The 26,358-nt window shown below is 42.3% G+C and overlaps 1 protein-coding gene across 2 annotated transcripts in view; it reads left to right on the top strand.

The window, feature by feature from the left end:
- AXIN2 (axin 2) overlaps positions 1-25,916 on the top strand; it is a 94,107-nt gene extending 68,191 nt beyond the window's left edge. For both annotated transcript variants that reach the window (XM_044085109.1, XM_044085110.1), the window contains exon 10: positions 23,627-25,916. In XM_044085109.1, coding sequence (XP_043941044.1) covers positions 23,627-23,753 — 127 coding nt within the window. In that variant the 3' untranslated portion in view covers positions 23,754-25,916. The remainder of the gene's footprint in view (positions 1-23,626) is intronic.
- The last annotated feature ends 442 nt before the right edge of the window (positions 25,917-26,358 follow it).

Consider the following 26,358-nt stretch of genomic DNA (forward strand, 5'->3'; position numbering starts at 1 on the left):
ATCTAATCTAATCTAATCTAATCATGTCAAGAATCTAAGTGGCAGTTCTCATATCTGCTCAGAGTTAGTGCAGAATGGCACAAAATACAGTGAACCTGACCAAATTAGTCAACATCCTGGCAGACAGGTTCAGTGCAAACTTCACCCCCCCTCTCACCCCCAAAAGGGCCCATAACTATACCAGAAGAATGTAGTGCCCCTGAAATCATAGACACTCAGGTTAAAACAGCCCTCTCCAAAGCCAAAAACACAGCATCAATGGGACTGGACGGTGTCCTAGGCTGCGTCCTACATGAGCTCAAAGATGAACTAACCCCTCACCTAAACACACTGTTTAAACTCAGTCTCTCCACAGGCTCCACAGAGTGGCGCACAGCATTGGTTATTCCACTCCACAAAGGTGGAGCCACAGTGGACCCCGGGAACTATCGCCCTGTAAGCCTGACTAGCTTGGTCTGCAAAGCAGTGGAACGCATCATCATGGATCTCATTAACAGAGACATTGGAGACCTCCAAACACTGGACCCTACCCAGTTTGGCTTTGTTAAAGGCAGATCATAGTTACCAAGGCTATAGACGAGGGAAAGGTGGTCCACAAAGCCTACCTAGACCTTGCAAAGGCCTTCGACACCATTCCCCACTCAGGTATTATAGACAAGCTCACCAGCCTGAACATAAACCCCTACATCACGAGATGGGTTGCCAACTGGCTCACAGACAGAAGCCACATGGTAAGAGTTGCGGGAACTGAGTCTGACTCTAAACTGGTTACAAGTGGCATTCCCCAGGGCTCAGTCCTAGGACCCCTCCTGTTCGGCATCAGGGTTGCCAGACATCCCTATTTGGGCGGGACTGTCCCGAGATCAGCAGCTTGATTCCGAGTCCCGCCCTGCCGGTTTAAATCCTGGCCAGCCTCCGCTTTGTTTGTGTTTTTTTTTTTTTGATTGTCCCGTATACCTGGCATACGGGCCAATCAAAAATTGCTAAACACGGAGCTTCTTGTGTTCCGCATTAAACACGAGAAGCTCAGTGTTTAGCGATTTTTGATTGGCCCATATGCCGGTATACGGGCCAATCAAAAATCGCTAAACACGGAGCTACTAGTGTTGAATGCGGAACTGCAATGCATTAAACACGAGAAGCTCTGTGTTTAGTGCAGAGCTACTGAGCTACTGTTCTTTCTTGCAGAGGAGGAGCCTGAAGAAGAAGCAGTTCGCAAGTGCTGGTTGGCCGCTACCTGAAATTTTCTTTTTCGAGTTTGTAATCCTGAAGTCTTCTAAAGCTAAGTACCCCATTAGGCATCCTTTTACGAACTGCTTCTGCTTCGGGCTCCTCCTCAGCAAGAAAGACTGGAGTAATGGCATCAGCTGCCTGTTTTATACCCCTGATGACCTGACGACATGGAAGAAGCGACAGCATCCGATGCAGTAATACTAAGACTCTGGTATTCGGGCCGACTGAGGGCTACCTGCAGGCAGATAACCCAGGTGTGATGACTGCAACAGTGAATACACTCGAACATCTAATGGTGTCCATGTGCTGTGATCTCCCTGTGAACGTGGTGGATAGTAGACTCACTGAGTAAAGTGGCCCATCTGTCTGGCCACTACCTTTCGGGAATTCAGCCCAACTACTTTGCTCAGTTTGGTTCTGTTTCCCCCAGTATTTTCTGTTCCTATTAACTCTCATTCTGATACTGCTACTGCTGTGCCTTCCCATTCTTTTGTGAAAATAGAGATACATTTTATTTATTTATTTAGTTGTTTGACATTTGTTTGACCAGGAAAGTCTGACTGGGTCGGAAACCCATTTTCAGCGGAGGCCCGGGGAGAAAAGCTGCACAAAATATAACAATGAAAATTCAAATAGAAGTATAAAATAGAATAAACATTATACAAAGATGAAAAATAATTCTCCCACAATAAAAGCATCTTACAAATTAGATATGCACTAATAGTTACAGTTCAAAGGAAGTGTAGTTTACATATGATGGGTGGTTTTGAAGGCATAATGCCAGCTGAAAATTCTCTCAGCAGTATATATTTCAAAGAGTACAAGAATTAAGGTTCATACAAGTCATACATGTTGTGTTTTGTATATTGTGTCTGGTTCCTGGCTTCCTTTATAACTCATCCAGTATGCCTGAACTAGCCCATCAGGTACTTATTTATTTATTATTATTTATTATGCAGCTTGACAGATATTTGATTACGCAGTGATATCAATACCTCTGTTTTATGCTATGCTGTATGTTTTTTGGCTTTGCTATCTGACCAATATTTGATTATTCAGTTACACAATACCTCTGTTCTTATGCTATGTTCTATATTTGTTACTTAAACAATTCTATTAGTTGTTTTTAGTTAGCATACTTTTTCTTTTGTCTGCTATATTTCTTACTTGTTGTTTCAAATTGTTACGTATGTTTTTTGTTACTGGAGCTTTTCTCCCCAGGTCTCTACAGAAAACGGGCTACTGACCCAGTCGGACACTACCCAGTTAACAAATGTAAATAAATAAGTAATAAATAAGTCTGTTTGGTTCAGTATTCGGCTGTTTATGGTATGCTGGAGGGAGCATTAAAGACTTGGCCTTGAAACTGTGGTATATGGTGCTTGCATATGAATGGAGCCCCTAAAAGCTGTAACTAGGGTAGCTTATAAGTTACTCAAAATACTCATTACTATAACCAGAGCAGAATGATAGGTGTGGAGATGTAATTGCTTGAGACTATTATGTAAGGTGCTTTGTATTTAAAATTGTTTGGGAAAATTCAGCTTCTGGATGGAAAAGGTTCCCTGGCAGTGTGGTTATGAGCAAAAAAAATGCTTTGATTAGAATATCCTGTTTCTTTGTTTGCAGAGGAGTTTTAAATTAAATACACTGAAGCATTTAAGTCCATGGGAAATTCTTCTGTTACTTTTAGGATTCTTAATGCATGTGCTGACAGTTATGTTTTCACTCCTTATGCTGTTGTGAGTGCGCTTCCATGAATAATTACTTCGATCCTCTGTACTGCGTTACTGTACAGTAATTTTTCTCACAGTATTTATTTTTTGGTTTTCTATAGGTCTGTAAGCTGAGTATGTTAGGTTCTCTGATAAACTGTCTTGAGAGCTTTTATGAGAGACCTTACTGAGAATTTGAAATAAAACTCACCTGGTTGTGAATGCTTATGATACTTCAACAAACATTATATATGAGGACTCTTGGCTACGTAAAGCTTTGACCTAATTTGGTCTGCCTAAAATTGTCATTCCTGGAACTCTTGGAGGCACCTAATGGACCTTATTGCCTTGTGCAGTCCTAACTGGTGTTATCTGACAGACTGCGTTATGAAGTTCCTTGTACCTTTACCTTAAGTCCATGTCCATGACTGTTACAGAGATAGGGTCCATAGAGTTGCCTTCACACTGTTGAAGAATTTCCTTCTTTTTGAATTTCTAAAATGTTAGCCTATCCATTATTAAATGGACGTTTCTCACCAGACATAAAACAAGTGCCGTTCTTGTGGCTATTCATGACACTGGGCATCTGGTACTTAGGTCCCATCAGATTAATTTTCTCCTAACAATGCCTATACTTTTTGTTCCCCCAAATATCAACATTGTGTCTCAAGGCAAGAGCTTCCTTAACAAATATTTTATTCAGCTACCTTCATGCTACTTTTAGAAGTCTGCACTAAACTTTGATGCTCTTCGTGTTTCACTGTTGCAGTCATCACATTTGGGTTATCTGCTTGCAGGTAGCCCTCACTCGGCCTGATTATCAAAGTCTTGGGTCCTGCGTTGGTCTCATCTTCCATGACGTCAGGTAATCAGGGGTATAAAGCATGCAGCAGACGCCATTACATCAGTCTTTCTTGCCGTGCGGTGCTAGAAGCAGAAGCAGTTCGCAATTGCTGGTCGGCCGACTCCTGAAATTTAAATTTTCGAGTTTCAGAACCGAAGTCTTCAACTAAGCTAAGTACCCCGTTGGAGAAACTTTTTCATGCTCCAAACCGATGTCAGTAAAAGTCAATAATTGTATTTCTTGTGGAAAGCAAATACCTCATAAAGATTTTCATTTGTATTGTATTCCTTGCCTATGCCCTGACCACAACGTACCTCGCTGTCGGTTTTGTGCCTTATTTAAACAACGAACTATTCATCGTTGATATATTTATGCTTCTAAATATTTTGGTACTCAATTCAATTACCCAGATATGGCTTCGGTAAGCCACCCGACTACTGACATTCCGAAAAAACGCAAAGATAAAGACAGACAGACCGCATAGGCCCAAAGCTGCCGACAATGCTTCTAAGCTAGTCACCAGTTCGCTGGTACTAAGTGAGGCACTTTCACAGCCCCTGATACCTGCTACTTCAAATTCGCAGGCCTCTACTGAGACCCATTCAGAGTGTATGTCGCAAAATGTCTCAAATGTGGAACCTGCGGATGTTTCTACCTTGGATGGGTCTGGAGCCACTGTGCAGGCACCGGCTTCTGAGGGTGTATTCAGGTCTACTGACTTGCATATTAAATCGATGCCATCTTCTTCTTCAAGGCCTAAATCTCGATCCATGCCTAGAAAACTGACACCCATACTGCATGATCAGGCCTCTATGCCTAAAAAACAAATGTCAGGGGAAGCCGATATTTCTCCACTAAGAGACCTAGGACTGAGTTTGCTTATGATTCTTTTGATCAGGATTCTGAAATTTCTGTTTCCTCTGATGACCAGGATTTACCCTTATCTACCTATGAGGATTGTGATGCTGAGGACTCTATTCCCCCTGCTTCCCTTCCAGAGGATTTCTCTTGTGGTTAAACCTTGCGTACTCTTAGGAAGCATTTTTGCTTGGAAAGCCAGGATTACTCTGATTCTAAAAAGAGGCTTAGGGATTTCTTAACTCCTGCCCCAACACAGGCCTTTAGCTATAACCCAACACAGGTCTTTAGCTATTCCCCCTGTACTGGACATTGTTGATGATGCCTTTCTGGAATCTAGCTTGGGCCCTGACTCTTTACCTCCTACTCCCAGAAAACCAGAAAGATATTACAGGGCTCCTGACTCTCACAAGTTCCTCTTTAAAAATCCTACTGTAGATCCTGAGACCATTTCACAGGGACCCAAGGGCATTAAAGCTACTACTGCCAAAAATCCTACCTCCTCTGATAGAGATTCCAGGGGGCTGGATAGATGGGGTAAGAAGGTATACACCTCTGCAACCTTGGCCATTAGGGCCTTAAACTGCCAGATGTTCTTCGTTCCACATTGCTGCAGTCCTAACTATTGGGTAGTCCGCTGTCCAGTCGGCCCGAATACCAGAGCGTAGTGACGACGGTCAGGGCGCATTAGACTGACGCGTCTTTTGCCGCATGGTCCGATGCAGAAGCAGTTTGAAATATTTCAAGTCGGAGTTTCAGACCGAATCAGAGTTGGCTAAGTACCGCTGGGGAACATTTTGGTTTTTCTTGCCTCAGTATTTAACCGGATGTCAGAAAAGTGAATAACTGTATTTCTTGTGGGAAACAGATACCTCATAGGGATTACCATACCTTGTGTATACCTTGTTTAGGGCCTGAGCACAACGTTGTTGGATGCCGCCTTGTGCTAGGTTTAACAAACGCACTATTAAGAGAAGGTTAGACTGTGCCAGGTTAGTGTTTGGGAAGCGTTAATATTAAAAATGCGCCGCCGGATGATCGCCCGCTTCGCCCAAGAAGCGCAAGGACAAATAGAGTTGATGAACCAGTGGAGCCAGAGGTTTTGCCAGGAGTTTCTTTGGAGTCTCAGGCAGAGACTTTACTGTTACAGGATGTGCCTTCTCAGGAGGTAGGCCAGGCTGAGGGGCTTCTCAGGTAACTGTTCTTCCCTCTCTTCCCAAGGTAGTTAGAGCCTCTCCTTCTGTTTCCAAAACTTCTTTGAGAGGTAGGCCAAGTTTAGCTTCAGTGGGGGCTTCTCCTAGCACTTCAGGTTCTGTGCCTAAGAAACATATGCTTAAAATGGCAGAAGATTTGATTACTATGATTAGAGGTTCTATGCCCCTCCTGATAAGAGGCCTAGGGTGGAACCTGAGTTTGATAGTTTTGAACAGTGTTCAGAGGCTTCTGAGTCTTCTGCGGAAGATTTGCAGGAGTATCCTCCTTATTCTGATTCTGATGTGGATGATTCCCCTCCTGAGGATTTCTCATTTTCAGAGACTCTGCATTCCATGAGGGAGCACTTTAAATGGGAAGGCCAGGATTACTCTGATTCCAGGAAAAGGCTTAGGGAATTCTTGTTTTTTACCCCAGCATAGGCCTTTAGGTATACCTCGTGTGTTGAATGTGGTGGAAGATGTTTTGCAGAGGCTTCCTGAACCCTGATTCTTTGCCTCCTGCTCCTGTTAAACCTGATAGGTACTATAGGGTGCCTGAAGCTCATAAGTATCTTTTAAGAGTCCCAGGGCAGACCCGAAACTGTTTCTCAGGGACCTAAAGGTGTTAAGGCCTCTGTGGTTAAAACCCTGTTCCCACTGATAAAGAAAAAGGGGCTTTGATAGATGGGGAAAGAAAGTGTATACTTCTTCCACTTTAGCCATGAGGGCGTTGAATTGTCAGTTTCACATGCTAAAATATCAAAATTATCTCCTTTCACAACTGAAATCTAAGGTGGATGCTTTGGCGGAAGGTATTGAGTGTAAAGAGTTGCTGGATTTAGTTCATGTGTCTGAACAAGTGGGTAAGCATCTTTGCAATGTGGTTTTGATGCTGTACAGGCCTCCAGGGTGGCTGCCACTAGTTCTGTTCTTCGCAGGCATGCCTGGTTGAGGGATCAGAATTTAGCTGAGCATGTTAAGACAAGGATTTTGGATGCTCCTTTACAGTCTGATGTGTTGTTTGAAGCAGTTTTAAAGAAAATGGAGGACAAAGCTAAGTCTATGCAAACTGTTAAAGATTTTTGCAGGTGCAGCCACCAAGTTTAGTAGAAATTGGCCTACTAAGGGATGGACATATCCTGGCTTATGATCCCAGTCTAGGGGTAGGTTCTTTAGGCCTAGAACAGGAGTTCACCTGCTCAGACTTCTGGTGAGGGCAGGGCAGCTGCCAGTAGATTCCCTTTGGGAGGAAGACTGTCTCTTTTCAAAGAAAATTGGGATTTAATTACTCAAGACAGATGGGTGTTGGATATCATTCACCACGGTTACAGGTTTTATTTCCATACATTGCCCCTTTCAAAGGCATGCCAGACGTCCTCCTCCACAAAGGAAAGAGGCTCACAAGCAAATTTCTCTGTTACTACAAATAGGGGCCATTCAGCCAGTCCCTATATCAGAAAGGGGCCTAGGATTTTATTCTCGCCTGTTCCTAGTACCAAAGAAGGGGAACACGTGGAGACCAATTTTGGATTTATCTATCCTCAACACTTATCTGGACATTCCCAAGTTCAAGATGTTGACACAACAGCTTTTACCTCTGCTGGGCAAAGATCACTGGATGGTAACTTTAGATCCAAGGAAGCTTACCTTCATGTGCCTATAAGACTCAGTTGCAGGAAGTATCTGCTTTGAGCTGGAAATTCTCATTATCAGTTCTCTGCATTGCCCTTGGCTTATCTACTGCGCCCAGAGTATTCACAAAGGTTCTGGCTCCAGTGATAGCTTACTTCAGGCTAAAAGGAATTCAAATCTATCCTTACTTGACTGCCTGATTCTGGCTCAAGAAAAGGAAGACCTTCTACAGCATCTGGAATATGTTATAGCAGTGCTAAGATGCCTAGGGTATTCTGTGAACGAAATAAAGTCCAGTCTAGTACCCTCTCAAGACATGTGCTTTCTGGGTGTGAGACTGAATACAGCAGCCCAGATGGCCTTTTAACCCCGGACAAACAAAAGAGTCTATCCCTTTACTTCCATCAACTATCTCATCAGTCCGTGCTGACTGCAAGGACAGTCCTTCAAGCATTAGGGTTCATGGCATCTATTCTGGTGCTTCCCAATGCCAAACTGCATATGAGGAAGCTGCAATGGTATCTCAAAATGTATGGACACAGCACTGCCAGGATTTGGACACTGTCATTCAAATAATACCTTGCCTTCAAAAAGAATTTTTGTGGTGGGCTCAGGAATGTCACCTAAACAAGGGACTCTCTGTGACCCGCCAGAGTCAGATTTTAACAACAGATGCCTCGGACATTGCTTGGGAGCTCATCTAAATGGAAAGTGGATACAAGACAAGTGGCCTGCCAGACTACAGCATCTACATATCAACATGAAGGAGATGTTAGCAGTCCAGTTTGCATTAATGGCTTTCAAGGAGTTACTTCTTCCAGGGCAGGTGTTGATTCTAACAGACAACACAACTGTCATGTGGTACATCAACAAACAAGGGGAACACATTCTTATCCTCTATGCAGGCAAGCAATGATTTTATGGGAGACTGCCAGCTTGCAACTAACTCTTCAGGCAAGGTTTCTGCCAGGAGCACAGAACTCCTTAGCAGATGTGTTAAGCAGACAAATCATGGATCCCCAGTGGAAACTGGATCTTCATGTATTTCAGAAATTGACAGTGTCATGGGGAACTCCAGACATAGATCTGTTCACTTCTCCACTAAACCACCAGCTGCCAAAGTTTTGCACAAAGGGGTTTCATCACACAGCTTGGAAAGTGGATGCTCTTTCTTTCAGTTGGAAAAATCTTCATGTGTATGCCTTTCCACCTCTGCCTCTTCTTCCAAATGTGCTCTTAACGGTCAGACAAGACAAGCCAAGCATGATTTTAATAGCTCCCGATTGGCCTCGGCAACACTGGTACCCACTACTAAGGAGTCTGGTAAGGAAGCCTCCATGGCCTTTACCTTTGATTCCACACCTGCTATCTCAGAAGGACGGTCATCTGCTCAATGTCAAGCCTTCATCTAACAGCCTGGCATATTCTGTGTTGAAACACAGCAGGTCTCAACTTCCTCAACAAGTTTTAAATGTGATTATGGAAGCTAGAAGACCTAGTACAAGGAAAGTGAGAGCTGTAAAATGGAAGAGGTTTTTATTTTGGAGTACAGCAAAGAATTTGGAGATTTCTGAGCCTAATTTGAGTGTGGCTCTTCAATATCTTACTGAGTTATTGGACAAAGGTTTGTCCTTCTCTTCCATTAAGATTCATGCTGCAGCAATTTCAGCTCACTATGATTGTGACCCACCATTGTTTTCGTGATCCTTTGTTCAAGCAGTTTCTTAGAGGGGCAAAGAATATAAGACCCCAATGAGCTCCTACTCCTGCTTGGGATCTCAATTTGGTGTTGGAAAACTTACTCTCTACTGCTGAATTGAAATACTTGTCATGGAAGACTGCTTTTCTGTTGGCTATTACTTCTGCAAGAAGGGTGTCTGAGTTGCAGGCCCTTATGGCAGTAGAGCCCTTTTGATTTTCCATAAGGATAGGGTATCATTACGCACTAATCCTTCCTTTATGCCTAAGGTGGTTTCTAGTGTGGCTTTAAACCAAACTATTCATTTGCCTACTTTTATGCAGACCCCCAAAATAAAGGGGAGAAGATTTTGCACACTTTAGATGTACACAGGCAATTGCTATTATTTAAGCAGGACTAAGGATTTTAGGCAGTCTCAGCAGTTGTTTGTTTCTTTTGCTTTGAGTTCAGGGCAAGCCTGTGTCAAAACAAACTATTTCTAGGTGGATTGGCATTGCATTTTGTTATTCCCATCATGGCAAGGAGATTCCAGCTGGGATTAGGCCTCATTCCACTAGGGCTACTGCCACTTCAACAGCATTTCTAAGGGGTGGCAACTAAGGATATTTTGGAGGCAGCTACTTGGAGTTCAGTGCATACTTTCTAAGCATTATCACCTTCCTATCTACTCTAAGTCTAGGGCTGGTTTTGCCACAGCTGTTTTGCAAGGCATGTTGTCAGCTCCTGCTTCTTTATGATTTGCCAGCCTCCCTTACCTCTGCTTTGGGATTCTACCAATAATTAGGACTGCAGCAATGTGGAACGAAGAACATAGTACAGTTTTGTACCTACCATAAATGTAGATGTTCGAGGATCCACATTGCTGCAGTCCAATTTACCCTCCTTCCCTCTGTGTTTAGGGGTGGTTGTGTAGGTGAGGTTATATGCTGATATTTTTATATATATTTTTGTATATATTGTACATATTTTTGGTGCAGGTATTTTGGGCCTTGTCTTTTTAGGGTCTTCTGACATCTGGGGCAAGAAAAGACTGAGGATATGAATTAGTACCCTGACGCCTGACCGACGTCAGCCATATACTCTGGTATTCGGGCCGACTGGACAGCGGACTACCCAATAGTTAGGACTGCAGCAATGTGGATCCTCGAACATCTACATTTATGGTAGGTACAAAACTGTACTTTTCATATGTTAAAGTATCAGCAGCAGAGTATTGGATTGCTTAAACAGAAAATGATGTTGATTCCTGACTGTGCTGAAAATAAAGATTTACAGGATTTACTGCATTCAGCTGAACAAGCTGGAAAACATACTTTGCAGTGTGGTTTTGGTTCACTAGAGGCATCTTGCAGGGCTGCTGTCACTGGGTCTGTACTTAGAAGGCATGCTTGGCTTAAGGAGCAATCTTTGCCAGATCATGTTAAAGCTAAATTGCTGGATGCTCCCTTAAACCAGGACTGCCTGTTTGGCAACAAAGCAGAAGTACTTAAAAAGATGGAGGAAAAAAGCTAAATCTATGCAAACTGTTAAAGATTTCCTGCAAGTACAGCCTCCCAGATTTAGTAGGCATTGGCCCTCTAAGAATTGGTCCTTTCCTGCCTCTTCCAGGCCTTCTCAGTCCAAACCCAGAACCAACAGAACACCCAGGCTTCAGTCCCAAGGTACTCACAGGACTAAGCAGTGGGGGGTACCTACTTCCAAAGCAGGGAGTAGTAAGACTCCCCACTATGGTAAACTGTCTCAATGACTTAACTTTAAAACTTCCAAGCCCTGCACAACTGACTGCTCTTTTAGGGCAGGCAAAAAATTGGGAACTCATTAACCAGGACAAATGGGTTATAAATATAGTTTCTCAAGGATACAGATTCCACTTCCACACCTTACCAACCCCAAATGGTTGGCCAGATCTACCCATAACCAGTGGGCAGAGGCTCAAAAGCAAATTCTCTCTTAAGTATCATAGCTATTCAAACGGTCCCAGAAGAGAAAAGGGGGCAAGGTTTCTACTCAAGACTTTTCCTGGTGCCCAGAAAAGACAACTCCTGGCTTCCTATCCTGGATCTTTCTATCCTAAACACATTTTTGGTGATCCCAAAATTCAAGATGCTAAAAGTAAATGAGGCTCGACAACTAGCAGTTAGGACAGGAGGTGATGAGATAAAAATGGATGCATAACCAATCTGCAGGAAAGTCTCCAGGAATAGATGGCATTCCGATGGAACTCTGAAAGATAGGAGGGATGAAACTGATAAAGATCTGGAAGGTTCACCATTCACCATTTGCTTCCTATGCTAGGCAAGGATGCCTGGTTGGCAACATTGAATTTAAAGGAAGCCTACCTGCACATCCCAATCAGGGAATCTTGCAGAAGACACCTGCACTTCAGAGCAGCCTACATGCACTGTCAGTTATCTGCACTGCGCTTTGGCTTATCTGCTGCGCCCAGGGTATTCACAAAATGCCTAGCTCCAGTCATTGCATTTTGCAGGCAAAGAAATATCCAAATATACCCATACCTGGACGATTATCTAATTCAGGCAGAAAGTCAGGACATACTATTGAATTAACCTGAAAAGAAATCACATCTTGTACCCTGCCAAAAAATTGTATTCCTGGGAGCAAGCTTGAACACAACTTCCCAGATGGCTTTCCTCATGCCAGAGAAACAAGTTCATTTGACAACCTACTTCAAACTACTGGCCACAAAGACCCAGCTATCTGCAAGGAAAATACTGCAAGCCTTGGGTTCATGGCCTCCTGCATTCTCCTAATTCCACATGCAAGACTGCATATGAGGAAACTACAGTAGTATCTAGAAAGCCTATGGTGTCAACATTCTCAGGATCTAGAAGCAATGATCCCTATCATACCTTGCCTACAGATAGAGTTCCTTTGGTGGGCAGAGGCCTGCCACCAAAACAAGGGACTGCCATTCGCTCTACCCCCTGCCACCAAAACCCTAACAACAGGCGCATCAGACTATGCATGGGGGCTTACTTGGCAGGGAAGTGCATTCAGGGCAAATGGAACCCAAGTCAAATACACCTGCATATCAATCAAAAAGAAATGTTAGCTGTACAGAATGCTCTGACAGCCTTGAAGGACCACATTCTTCCAGGACAATTAATGGTAAAGATGGTACATACACAAGCAGGGGGAACCCACTCATACCCTCTCTGCAGACTAGCCATGGCTCTGTGGAACACAGCCTTGAGCTACCAAGTGCACCTACAGGCTCAATTCCTGCCAGGAAAGCTAAATACACTGGCAGACGAACTAAGCAGAAATCTCATGGACCCACACGAGTGGAAACTGGAACCAGAGATATTCAACATGTTGAGAAACAAATGGGGGAGCCCAGAGATAGACCTGTTTGCCTCCCCCCAGAACTACCAATTGGACAAATTCTGCACAAGGACTCCCCACAAACAAGTTTGGAAAGTGGATGCTCTGTCCTTTACCTGAGTTTATGCCTTTCCACCTCTGCCTCTCCTCTCCAAGGTGCTACTAAAGATCAAACAGGACAAACCAAAGACGATACTGATTGCACCAGACTGGCCACACCAACACTGGTACCCCCTTTTTCGCAGTGCGTCATTGCTGGCACCATGGAACCTGCCTCTGGACCCTGCCCTGCTGTCCCCAGCAGGAAGGCCAGATTCTGCACCCTCAGCTTCAAACCCTGAACCTGACAGCCTGGCTAATTACCTGATCTCTCCGTTACCATCCCTCAGTAAGCAAGTGGATGTCATTCTGGAGGTAAGGAGGCCTAGTACTAGAAAATCTTATGCTGAAAACTGGAAAAGGTTCTGTTCCTGGAACCAAACTCAAGGGATGGGCACAGCAGTGCCCACTTTACCTCAGATTCTTCAATACTTAACTGAGATGCTTCACAAGGGCCTTTCCTTTTCCTCCATCAAAATTCATGCTTCAGCCATTTCAGCTCATTACAACACAGAACCACCCCTCTTCTCTCATCCACTGCTGAAGCAGTTCCTCAGAGGGGCCAAAAATTTAAGACCACCCAGGAGAGCCTCTACTCCAGCCTGGGACCTTAACTTTATATTGAAAAAACTCACTCTACCCCCTTTTGAGCCAGCTGCAAATGCAGAGTTGAAATTCCTTTCTTGGAAAACAGCCTTCCTTTTAGCCATCACTTCAGCAAGAAGGGTGTCTGAATTAAAGGCCCTTATGGTAGTGGAGCCTTTCATCATCTTTCATGCAGACAGGGTGTCCCTCAGGACCAATCCCTCCTTCATGCCTAAAGTGGTATCAGTCCATTCATTTGCCAACCTTCTTTTCTAATCCACAGAACAAAGGGGAATGAATACTGCACTCCTTAGATGTGCACAGACAACTTAGATTTTACTTGGACAGGACTAAACCTCTCAGGAAATCTGAACAGCTGCTGGTTGCATTTGCTGCAGGGGCAGAGGGGAGGGCCATTTCAAAGCAAACCATTTAGATAAGCCATTGCATTCATTTCTTCTATAAGCACCATGGAAAACCTACCCCACAGGGGAATAAGACCACATTCAACCAGGGCTGCATCTACCTCTACAGCCTTTCTCAGAGGTGTCCCTACCAGGGGCATCCTAGAAGCTGCTACCTGGAGTTCTGTATATACCTTCACCAAGCATTACCATTTGCCAATTTTCTCTAAATCCAGAGCTGACTTTGCCACTGCAGTCTTGCAGGGCCTTATGCTGGTCCTAATGCTGTCTAATTTCCTCCTCCTATCCTTAGCTTTGGGAATCTACCCAAATGTGATGACTGCAACAGTGAAACATGAAGAACATAGTACAATTGTGTACACTTACCATAAATGTAGCTGTTCGAGTGTATTCACTATTGCAGTCCTGGTTACCCTCCCTCAAGCCCCCTGACTTCTTTTGGCTATACCTCAATTTTTGTTTACTATGCTTAAAGCTTTTTGGGTGTATTTGCTTTTTTGTTGGAGGTGTAACCTTGTATATATAATTGCTTCCCATTATGGGGGCACCTGACATCTGGGGCAAGAAAAACTGATGTAATGGAGTCGGCTGCATGCTTTATACCCCCAACTACCTGATGTCATGGAAGGTGAGACAGCAACTGACGCAGGACCCAAGTCTTTGATAATCAGGCCGACTGAGGGCTACTGCAATCAGATAACCCAAATGTGATGACTGCAACAGTGAATACACTCAAACATCTACATTTATGGTAAGTGTACACAACTGTACTTTCTGTAACCTGTGAGTAAGTGTACCTCGAGTTAGATGTTAAGACAAACTGTGGATGTTATTCCCCAGTAATTCACTGACTCAAACTCTGATAGGTCCTTCACAGTACTTGAACCTCTGATATAGTGGACCAATTCATGTACACATTGCATCACCCTCGTGAACTGGGTTCACTATAGTGGTTCAAGCTTAGCAACACAGATGTTTTTTGTGTTTCACTGTTGCAATCATCACACACGGGTTATCTGCCTGCAGGTAGCCCTCAGTCGGCCTGAATACCAGAGACTTAGTATTTCTGTGTCGGTTGCTGTCGCTTCAATACTGACGTCAGGTTATCAGGGGTATAAAAACAGGCAGCTGAAGCCATTACACCAGTCTTTCTTGCCGAGGAGCCCAAAGCAGAAGTTCGCACAAGTGCTGGCCAGCCACTACCTGAGTTTTCATTTCCGAATTGAATCATCCTGAAGTCTTCTAAAGCTAAGTACCCCATTAGGGATCCTTTTTTCTTGCTCTAACCGATGTCAGAAAAAGTTAACAGTTGTCTTGCCTCTGGAAAGCAAGTACCACACCGAGATTTCCATTCTTACCACATCACCTGTTTAGGCTCAGACCACGACATACCTCGCTGTCGGTTTTGTGCCTTGCTCAACACCCGAATTATTCATCATCTGACCCTTATTGTTGCTAAATACTTTTGCTCTCGATCTCCGTATTCTGAAATGGCTTCGGTAAGCCATCCGACTAGCGATCTTCTGAAAAATCATAAGGATGAAGACAGAGACAGAATGCACAGGTCCAAAACTGCCGATGATGCTTCCTTTAAGCTAGTCAACAGTTCGACGGTACTCAGTGAGGTGCTTTCGCAGCCCCTGATGCCCGCTTCTATGGATTCGCAGGCTGTTACTGAGAACCATTCAGAGTCCAGTATGCCGCGAGACTCTTCTTTGACTATGGAACCTGCGGATGCCTCTACCTTGCGGAACCTGTGGATGTCTCTACCTTGGATGGGTCCAGAGCTGCTGTGCAGGCACCGGCTTCCGAGGAAGTTCTTCGCATTACAGATATTCAACACAAACTGACGCCTTCTTTTGCGTATTCAGTTCTGTCTAAAACTACTGAGTTTCTAAGACCAAGAGTACAAGCTACACCTAAAAAAATGGCGACCCAAACTCAAGCACCTGCTTCCTTGCTAGAAAATCAAATGCTTAAAATGGCAGAAGACCTGATAATGCTGATTAGGGGAAGCCAGCCTTCCCCTGCTAAGAGAAAAAGAGACCTGTCCCCAGCAGCTTTAATTGACCAAGAGTCCAACGACTCTGAGGTTTCTGATTATAAAGACATGCCTTTATCTGCTTTTGAGGATTCAAATGCAGAGGAATCCATTCACTCTGCTTCCCCTCCAGAGAATTTTCCTTTTGGTGAAACCCTTTATACTTTAAGAGAGCATTTCCACTAGGAATGCCAGGATTATCCTCAGTCCAGAAAGAGATTCAGAGAATTTTTAGATTTATTTCAACATAGACCCTTAGCTATCCATCCTGTTTTGGATGTTGTGGATGATGTCTTTATGGAATCCAGTCTAACTCCTGATATTTTACCCCCTGCTCCAGGGAAACCAGTACTGCAGAGTCCCTGACTCTCACAAATTTCTTTTCAAAAATCCTACTGCTGACACAGAGGTCATTTCCCAGGGGCCTAAAGTATAATAGCAACTACAGCTAAGAATCCCACCCCTTCAAACAGGGATTCCCGAGCTTTAGACAGATGGGGTAAAAAAGTATACACCTCTGCAACTCTCGCCATTAGGGCATTGAGTGGCCAGTTTCACATGCTGAAATACCAGCAGCATATTATGGAACTTATTAAGCAAAAATTATCTACCTTTACAGACTGTGCAGAAAATAAAGAATTACAAGGGCTTATGCATTCTGCAAGCCAAGTCATCAAGCATACCTTGCAATGTGGCTTTGATGCCCTAGAAGCTTCTTGCAGGGCAGCAGTCACTGGTTCTGTACTGAGAAGCCATGCTTGGCTTAACTAACAGACCTTGCCAGACCATGTCAAATCAAAATTACTAGACGCTCCTTTAAACAAGGACAATCTGTTTGGCACCAAAGCAGAAGAGGTTCTAAATAAGATGGAAGAAAAAGCTAAGTCTATGCAGACAGTCAAAGATTTTTTGCAAGTGCAGCCTCCAAGATTCAGTAGGCATTGCTCCTCGAAACATTGGGCCTTTCCAGCCCCCTCAAGGCCATCTCAAACTAGACCCAGGGGAAACAGACCCTCCCCCAGATTACATCTCAGGGTATGCAGAGATCTAAGCAATATAATTCCTCCACTTCTAAAACAGGGAGTTCTAAGCCACCCCCTTATGGAAAGAATTCACAATGACTTCTCAACTCCACTCCTCACCTCTGCCCAATTGCTCGTACCCCTAGGAGGAAAACTTGCCCATCATGTAAAAAACTGAACCTCCATCACCAAAGACCGATGGGTCCTCAACATTGTATCCCAGGGGTAAAAATTTTACTTCCACTCACTGCCAATCCCAGAAGGGTTCCCAGACCTTCCTCCAAACCAGTGGGCAGAGGCACAAAGTTCAATCCCTGCTCTCCATAAGGGCAATTCATCCTGCAAAACAAATAGGTCAAGGGTTTTATTCCAGACTTTTCTGGTACCCAGAAAAGAGGGCACTTGGTGCCCAATCCTAGATCTTTCCATTCTAAACACCTTCCTGGTGGTACCAAAATTTAAAATGCTTACCTTTCAGCAGCTTTTTCCTATGCTGTCCAAAGATGCCTGATTAGCCACCCTATACCTAAAAGAAGCCTATCTGCATATCCTTATCAGGGACTCATGCAGAAAATTCCTACATTTCAGGGCAGGATCTATGCATTATCAGTTCTCTGCACTTCCCTTTGGCTTATCCACTACTCCCAGAGTCTTCACAAAATGCCTGGCTCCAGCCATTGTCTATTGCAGACAGAGAAAGATTCAAATTTACTCGTACTTGGATGATTGCATGATTCAGGCAGACAGTCAGGAAAAGCTGTTGCAGCACCTGACATTTGTAACAAACCTTCTAACCTCCTTGAGGTACACTATCAACAAAAAGAAATCAAAACTAACCCCAGTCAAAAGATTGTTTTCCTGGGAGCAAGCTTAGACACAGCATCCCAAATGGCATTCCTTACTCCAGACAAACAAGCCTATCTGACAGGCTACTTCACTCTAATGGCCACCAGAACCCAGCTATCTGCAAGGAAAATTGTGCAGGCCCTAGGGTTCATGGCCTCTTGCATTCTACTAATTCCATATGCCAGACTGCATATGAGGAAACTTCACTGGTACTTAAAAAGTCTTTGGTGCCAACATTCTCAGGATCTGGAAACCATCATACCTGTCATACCTTGTCTAAGGACAGAGTTTCTTTATTGGGCAGCAGCATGCAACCACAACAAGGGACTTCCCTTTACTCAACCCCTCGCTGCCCAGACTCTAACCACATACGCATCAGACTATGTCTGGGGGGCACATCTGGATAACAAGTGCATTCAGGGCCACTGGAGCCCAAGTCAAATTCATCAACCAAAAAGAGATGCTAGTTGTTCACCACGCTCTGACAGCTTTCATATCCCTACTCTCACCAGGACCCCTGCTAATTAAAACAGGCACCACAGTTATGTGGTGCATCAACAAGCAGTGGGGGGAACCCACTCTTACCCACTCTGTAGGTTAGCCAAGGCCCTGTGGAACACAGCCTTGGACATGCAGATTCATTTGCAAGCTCAATTCCTGACAGGCAAACAAAACTCTCTGGCAGATAACTTAAGCAGAAATCTACTAGACCCACACGTGTGGCAATTAGACTCCAGCACCTTCCACCTTCTAACCCTGAAATGGGGGACGCCAGAGGTGGACCTTTTTGCCTCCCCCTACAATCACCAGCTCAGCAAATTGGCACTGCACCTCAGGGCCTGGAAAGTGGATGCCCTATCCTTCCAGTGGGTAAACCTCTCAATCTATGAATTTCCCTCTCTGCCTCTTCTCACAAGAATATTACTCAAGATAAGATGGGACAAACCAAGGGCAATCCTGATTGCCCCAGTCTGGCCACACCAGCACTGGTACCCTCTGCTGTGCTGCCTGTCACTGGTGCCACTCTGGCACCTACACAAGATCCCAACCCTCCTCACCCAGCAGGAGGGACAGATCCTGTATCCGCAACTGCAAACCCTGAATCTTGCAGCCTGGCTTATTCCTTGAATTCTCCCTCAGTGACCAGCCTAAGCAAGTAGGTGCTGGATGTCATTCTTGAAGCCAGAAGACCCAATACAAGGAAATCCTATTCTGATAAGTGGAAAAGGTATTGTTCCTGGATTCAATCTAAAGGAGAGGACACAGCACTGCCCTCCTTACCTCTAATCCTGGATTACCTAGCAGATCTACTCCACAGAGACCCATCCTTCTCCTCCATTAAGATCCATGCCTCTGCCATCTTGGCTCATTACAACACTGAGCCACCTCTCTTCTCTCTCCCTCTCATCAAGCAGTTCCTGAGAGGGGCAAACAACCTAAGGCCACCAAGGAGAGCACCCACCCCTGCTTGGGACCTTAACTTTGTACTGGAAAAGCTCACGCTACCCCCCCCCCCTTGAGCCTGCAGCATCAGCATAGTTAAAATTACTCCCTTTGAAAACAGCCTTGCTTCTGGGCATCACTTCAGCTAGAAGAGTGTCTGAGCTACAAGCACTTATGGCTGTGGAACCCTTCATTATTTTTCATGCTGACAGGGTCTCCCTCAGGACTAACCCTTCCTTTATGCCAAAAGTGGTGTCCAGTGTGGCTCTCAACCAATCTATCCATTTGCCAACCTTCTTCCCTAATCCTCAAAATAAAGGGGAAAGGATCCTGCACTCCTTGGACGTGCACAGGCAGCTCAGATTCTACCTGGATAGGAAAAAAGCTTTCAGGAAATCTGAACAGTTATTAGTCAGTTTTGCACCGGGGCAGAGGGCAAGGCCATTTCAAAACAAACAATTTCCAAATGGATAGCACACTGTATCCATTTCTGCTGCAAACACCATGGGAAACCAACCGCTCAGGGGGTCAGAACACATTCCACTAGGGCAACATCTACCTCTACAACATTCCTCAGGGGAGTCCCTACCAGGGACATTCTTGAAGCTGCTACCTGGAGTTCTGTGCACACCTTCACCAAGCATTACCACCTACCTATCTTTTCTAAATCCAGGGCGGGTTTTGCAACAGCAGTCCTGCAGGTCATACTGGCCAGCCCCAACTCTTCTTGACTGCCTCCACCCTTTTTTCAGCCTTGGGAATCAACCCACGTGTGATGACTGCAACAGTGAAACATGAAGAACATAGTTCAGTTGTGTACACTTAACATAAATGTAGATGTTCAAATGCATTCACTGTTGCAGTCCTGGTTTCCCACCCTCCAGCCCCCTTGTCTCTCTCTCTATGTATATGTATATATATATATATATATATATATATATATATATATATATATATATATATATATGTGTGTGTGTGTGTGTGTGTGTGTGTGTGTATATATATATATATATATATATATATATATATATATATCCTCTTTATGTCTATTACTCACCCCTTACTGGGTTATTGGTATTTACTTTTTACTGGTGGTGTTTTTCCCACCATAACTTTGCTCCCTATTTGTAGGGCTCCTGACATTTGGGGCAAGAAAAACTGATGTAATGGTGTCGGCTGCCTGTTTTTATACCCCTGACGACCTGACGTCAGTACTGAAGTGACAGCAACTGACGCAGAAATACTAAGTCTCTGGTATTCAGGCCGACTGAGGGCTACCTGCAGGTAGATAACCCAAGTGTGATGACTGCAACAGTGAATACACTCGGACATCTACATTTATGGTAAGTGTACACAACTGTACTTTTTGAATACTCAAATGTTTGAATCTAGTAATTCTCCTTAGTTCAACATTTGCATAACCTGTGCCAAGTTATTCCTCTCAGCCCAGAAAATTATTACAGTTTCCAAGTGTGTATTTAAATGTGTGTGTGAGACGGTCCTTACATCTGTGCCTAGTCTCTACCTTGGAGTAACTTTTGTATGAGTAATGTACATCTGAAATTTAATATTAATATCCCAGTCTCTCCCTTTAGGTTGCCGTTATGCATGAATTCATTATGTCACACATTACATTATTGCATTTATTCCTCAGTCAAAAACTCTACCCTATCATCTTCTTTGAAAAATGATGTGGTCCTATGCAGTTTACCTATTTAAAATGTTGCAAGTCTTGCAATGTACAGAATGTATCTGAAATATCACTTTATGTGGAGCTGGGATGGCTTTTTGTTCATGTTGATGTTAATAACATTTTTGTACTCATAGTACAGGGATATGTAGGATTCACCATTGTGATTGTCTTGAATTTGTATTTTTATTGGTCTCTTTATGTATATTATAGGTGGCACTTATCTTTTGATCGTTACGATCTTCAGGTTAGCATGTGCATTCACATTATGAGAAAGACTCTGATGTTCTAGAAAGATATTTGAACTTTAGTGTTCTTTCCAAAGGCAGTTTGTTTGGGCCTGTTTGTGGATTATTTTATTCCCTTGCTTTAGAATGCTTCTTTTGTTAAAAAATTATATAGAAGGAAAGAGGGTTTTGTTCTTATCTGCACTACTTATACACAGTAAATGGGCAAAAGGCTAACACGAGAGTTATTAAAAGCATTTGTAAACATGCCCAGTGTTTTATCTTGGAAAGCTGCATGGTGAGTCTAATTAAAAAGCCATGTGTGCCATAGGGATTCATTTTGATCTGTGCTTTTAACTTTTGGCTGGACTTTGAGCAAAACTGCAGGTGACCTTCACAAAGGTGGGGGGGGTGGGCACATTGTCCAGAGTAGTAAGGAATGGGGATAGTCTTCGCTAGGCAGCTTCTGTCACATCTGGCATTGATTTCTTTTGAAGGCAGTCTTAATAAGCACATCTTTGAAGTTCTTGCCTTTAAGAGGCACACAAATGGTGCACTCAAATTCTTTGTTGATTGCATCAGGCAGTACATGGGCATCTAAGGACCTTTAAACTTCCTGTTATACTCGAAATACTCTCCACCAGCTCTGTAGAGGGTATGTACAAAATGTTCGACTTTTTAAGATTTTGAGTTTATGATCATGATATTGATAGCAAAAAATAGGTAGTGTTTCAGTAATCGTAGTCTGGCAAGCAGTCATCAAAGAACAGTAACCATGACTGTCAGATTATATTGGTGCCAGATGTTTTTTGGTAGGGTGGGGGATCAGCTTGCCACATAAAACATGTTTCACTGGAAAACAGATTTCCTAAGCACGTAGGAACAGAATGATTTGTTTGAAGCTCTTTGTGAGAAATTATGGTTGTCTGTGTTTTCTCCCTCCCTCCACTACATTTTTTTTTCCCACATGTCCCCTCCCTTTTTGCTTAGTAATAGCTTGACTTACTTTTCCATAGGAAATGTTTTTGCAGGTCTTGTAAACTGAAAGTAGCACTGGAATAAAAATCTTGCAGAGGAAGTAATCGACCTGCAGAACTTGTTTGTCTTAACTCAAGGAGAACAGTATGGCTTGTGTCACTATTGACTATTAAAACAATATTATGTGCTTTAAAATTCCTCTTTCTTGTTAACTCGCAAGCTGCTGAGTATGATAAGGTGTGTATGCATGCATGCATAAAAGTGTGCATGTTAATGAATATATGTCTGCATTATGGAGTCTTTGTGGTCTTTATATTGTTTTGTCTTAATGCTTCAGAACTTTATTACAGCAGGGAATGCTAATTGCTGATTAATATTGTCATAGGCCTAGTCAAACTAATCAAGTCAACAAAAGTAGAAGTTAAAAAATGGCTTTAAAAATCCTGCCAAGTCAGCTGTGACATTTGCACACTTCCTAACCTTTGTGTAGAAAGGCATGTTCATTGGCAAAGTGATGACGTATGAGAGTCTGAACTCTACTTTTTGATCATCTTATTGACAGCTGTATTTTGAGTAACATTTTTTAGCTTTTAAAAAGTAAAGCAAAATTAAAAAAATAATGTCATTCCATTCCCCCCCCCCCCAGTGACAGTGTTTAAGGCATGGAAGCCTTTTGTATTTTAGTTCAGCACAATGCTGAGGGTGGCCACGCAGCATTCCTTCTTTCAGCATTGCTAAAACTTCACGTTGTGGCCTACATCTAAAAGCCTGTTTTTTGGCAATTGGAAAAGGTTAAGGCTGTGGGGTGTAGTATGGTACAAAGTTTGATTTCCTCAGTCAGTAAAGGGAAAAAGTGTGTGTACAGAATCAACTGCCCAACCTTTCAGTGTCAGACATTGCAAGGCAAATTAAAATAAACCAGACCACATGAATACCGAGATCTGAATGCGGATAAACAGTTATGTAAATGGAGAACTACAAAGAAGCAGTTGGTGAAGTGGAAGCCGTTATGTTTTTTATTAAACTTTTTTTTTATGAAGGTAGTTAATAGGTTTAGTTCAAGCAGACCATTGCATACTTCTCTTGTAGCTTGTTTTGCACAGAGAAACAGAAACAAAACTGGCTTTTGAAAGGCAAAAATGCCCTTAATTTGCATCTCCTTGAAAAACGTATTTCTGGAATTGTGCAACAAATTCTCTATCATATGTCATTGGTTTTCTCTGTTGCAATATAGCTTGAGCAAAGAGGAAAAAGACATATTCGGAAAGGCATTAACTTTCATCAGCAGTGTAATGGAGCTGTGTTAAACTTCCTTTTGTCTCTCTAATTGGTATTAACTACTAATATGAAATAGATTTGTAATTAGTACCATTGCAGTATCCCTTAGTTTTCCCATGAATCCTCACTGGCCTTGTGTTCTGCACTTTGCACCATCCAGTAATCTTGTTGATTCTATGATTGTTGATACATAATTTATGGTTATATACCTTAAGTGAGCAGTGAACACCACCTTACATGTAAGAATTATGTGGCTAGCACCATACAAGGGACTAGTCATGTGAAAACAAAATTATAGCTGCATTTGAACTTGGCAAGTAGATGCTTTTGCAAAAACAGTTATAGTCTTCTACTGATTCAAGTCTTGTTTTGCATTGTTGTGACATAAAATTAGCATGTAACTACATCAGCATTAGATTTCTAAAGGTGCATGTGTTTCTGAGATTGTAAATCTATCTTTCATTTCTTATTAGGTATTATTTCAAGAAAGCTAGCAACGAATTTGACTGTGGTGCAGTATTTGAAGAAATTTGGGATGATGATACAGTTCTGCCTATGTACGAAGGAAAAATTTTAGGAAAGGTTGAACGGATAGATTGACTGTTGAAGCTACTGACATTAAGCTAAAGTTACCCTGAAACAAGGCAGCAGAACAAAGCTGTTGAAGTAAAGGAAATGAAGATTTTGAAAAGAAAGGGTCAGTGAAGGGTGACTTGACCAGCCTTATGAAAATAAATTAAAAAGTGGCATTTATTATTCATTACCGATTTGTGAAAACCAGGAGTTCTCGAACTATTTATTGAAATGAAAACATGAGCACTGTTGACTGTTTGAAGATGAAGACCTTTGATGAAAGAAACTCACGCATAATGTGACTGTGTGGATACTAAATTGTCAACTAAAACATTGTATAGAACAATTGTAACTTTAAACTTTAAATCTTATTAGTATTTATTGATTTTTTTTCTTTCTGTTCTTCTAGTGTCTGGTTTACAAATGTGCTGCTTTAACAAGATGGGACTGGAAACAGTGTTTTGAAGTTCCCACTTTCAGAATTTAAGAAAATTTAACTACACTAGTGCATTTATTTTTCTATCCTGAAATAAATTCCTGTTGCGCTAGGCATTTTATGCAATGAATGAAAAGTAAGCTTTTCAGAATAAGCTTCTATTGCATATTTTGTACAACAGGAGTCAGTACAGTATGTCTTAATATATGCTGCTCTTACATGTAAATACTCCTAAAAGATCTTAAGGGTAAATTGGGCTACTCATTGTAAAATTGCAGTGGCCTGAAGCTATGTCCACCTTAATTTTTTTTAGATAGTACCACATCACATCTCGTGCCTCTTTGTTTGGCCAGTTGTGACGCAAAACAAAACCAGTGCAAACAATGCAGTTCATGCAACAGCAAAACCATACTTGGTCACTGTGCATATTTTGGTGTTGAGGTGCACAGTGGTATCTGGTGCTGAAGTGTGCAGTGTTCAAAGAGCACAGTACCACCCACTACAATCTAGCACTGTTATCAGCAGGTGCAATGCTAAAAGTAAAGAGCTACCATTCTTTCAGGGGTGCAATGCCACCTGTTAACATCTGATACGTTGTCGACACCATTTTATGTCACCACCAGAACAGAGAAAAACATTTCTGTGCAGATATGGATATCTTGTTATCTACTGCTAGGAGAAACGGTGATAAGGGTACTGAGTCCTGATTGGGTGGAATGGCTGGTAACTTTCACAGAGTCCCCATTTCTAAGCTCAAGAGCATCTTTATGCCATCACTGACTTAGTGTAGTCCTAGAAAGTCTCAAAGGCATTAGAGATGTGGCCTTTTTACTTCATTGAGTTTTGCTGCATCACAGAGGTGTTTTTTTTACCAGGTCTGGTGTTTGTATGGACACAATTTTGTTTGCATTTGCTGGCCATTGTAACTACCGTGTAAAATACATGTTGTGTATATATTGTTTAAAATATTATGGTGAAGAAATTTATACACTCTCTGTAGTGTAACTTTTATCAGTACAGTACCTGTGCCTTCATGGTAATAAATATACCATGCATTGCCCTATGTTCAGGGCTTTATTTTCCCTTTATTTATTTAAGGGATGTGTATAACTATATTTCTATGCCATTTAAAAAAAATCCTTGCAATCTTAAAATGTTTTCATGGCATTTTGTTCAACTAAACTGTAAATTATGCATTATAAAGAGTTTCATTTAAAGAATACTTGGTACTATAATTATTGTAATTATTAAGAGATGTAGCCTTTATTAAAATTTTATATTTTTCAAATTAATTTTCTTATCTTTTTCCATTCTTTGATTGTGACTGTCTAATGAAACATTTTTTGGAACTGAGAGCTGAAAGAGCAGGAGGGACTCCTTGAATTGACGCTGGAGTGTCCCATGTATTTATTTATTTGAGTGTGGAGTAAGACGGGGTTAGGAAGGGGTATGAACAGTTACAGAGAACTGTCACAAATCTTCAACAGCTGTTACTCGTATCATACTTTAAAGCAGTATTGTGCTGTCAGGAGGCTTTTTTCACAGCAGAAACTAGTATGCTTTTATTCCTAGCAGAGACTTGTTTTCCTTTTGTTGGTTAAAACTGATTTATGCTTCCATATGAGAAGGCATTACAGGTAATCCTTCGAATGGTGTGGAGCATTATAGATATATGTAACGTCATCCATGCTTCTAACATATCTGGGTTTTATTATTTACTTATTCTTTATTAAAATGCCGGATTAACTAAATCAGAACTGTTTTTTTTTTATTTTAATATTTTATTTATTTGTTTGTTAGTTTATTTATTTATTTATTTATTTATTTATTTCATGACTAGGATTGTAGTAAAGTGACTTTGCTGTGGACATCAAATCCTCATTGCTAGGAGAATATTAAGCTGAGCATTATATTATATTATATTATATTATTGAGAGAGGTGGCAACAGTAGACATAAGGCCTCAGCTCCATGTAGAAAAATAGGAAGAAGGGAGATGGTGATTATGGTTATTTTAAGTGAAACTGCAAAAATGAGTCAAATGATAAAACTATTCAGAATATACTGGTGATTCTGTTAGTGCATTCCACTGCCACAGCACACAGAGACATGGATAAACAGACAGAAACACACACACACACACACACACACACACACACACACACACACACACACACACACACACACACACACACAC

The sequence above is a fragment of the Protopterus annectens genome, chromosome 10.part0 (genome assembly GCF_019279795.1).
Source record: "Protopterus annectens isolate FY-2018-M chromosome 10.part0, PAN1.0, whole genome shotgun sequence".
NCBI lineage: Eukaryota > Metazoa > Chordata > Ceratodontiformes > Protopteridae > Protopterus > Protopterus annectens.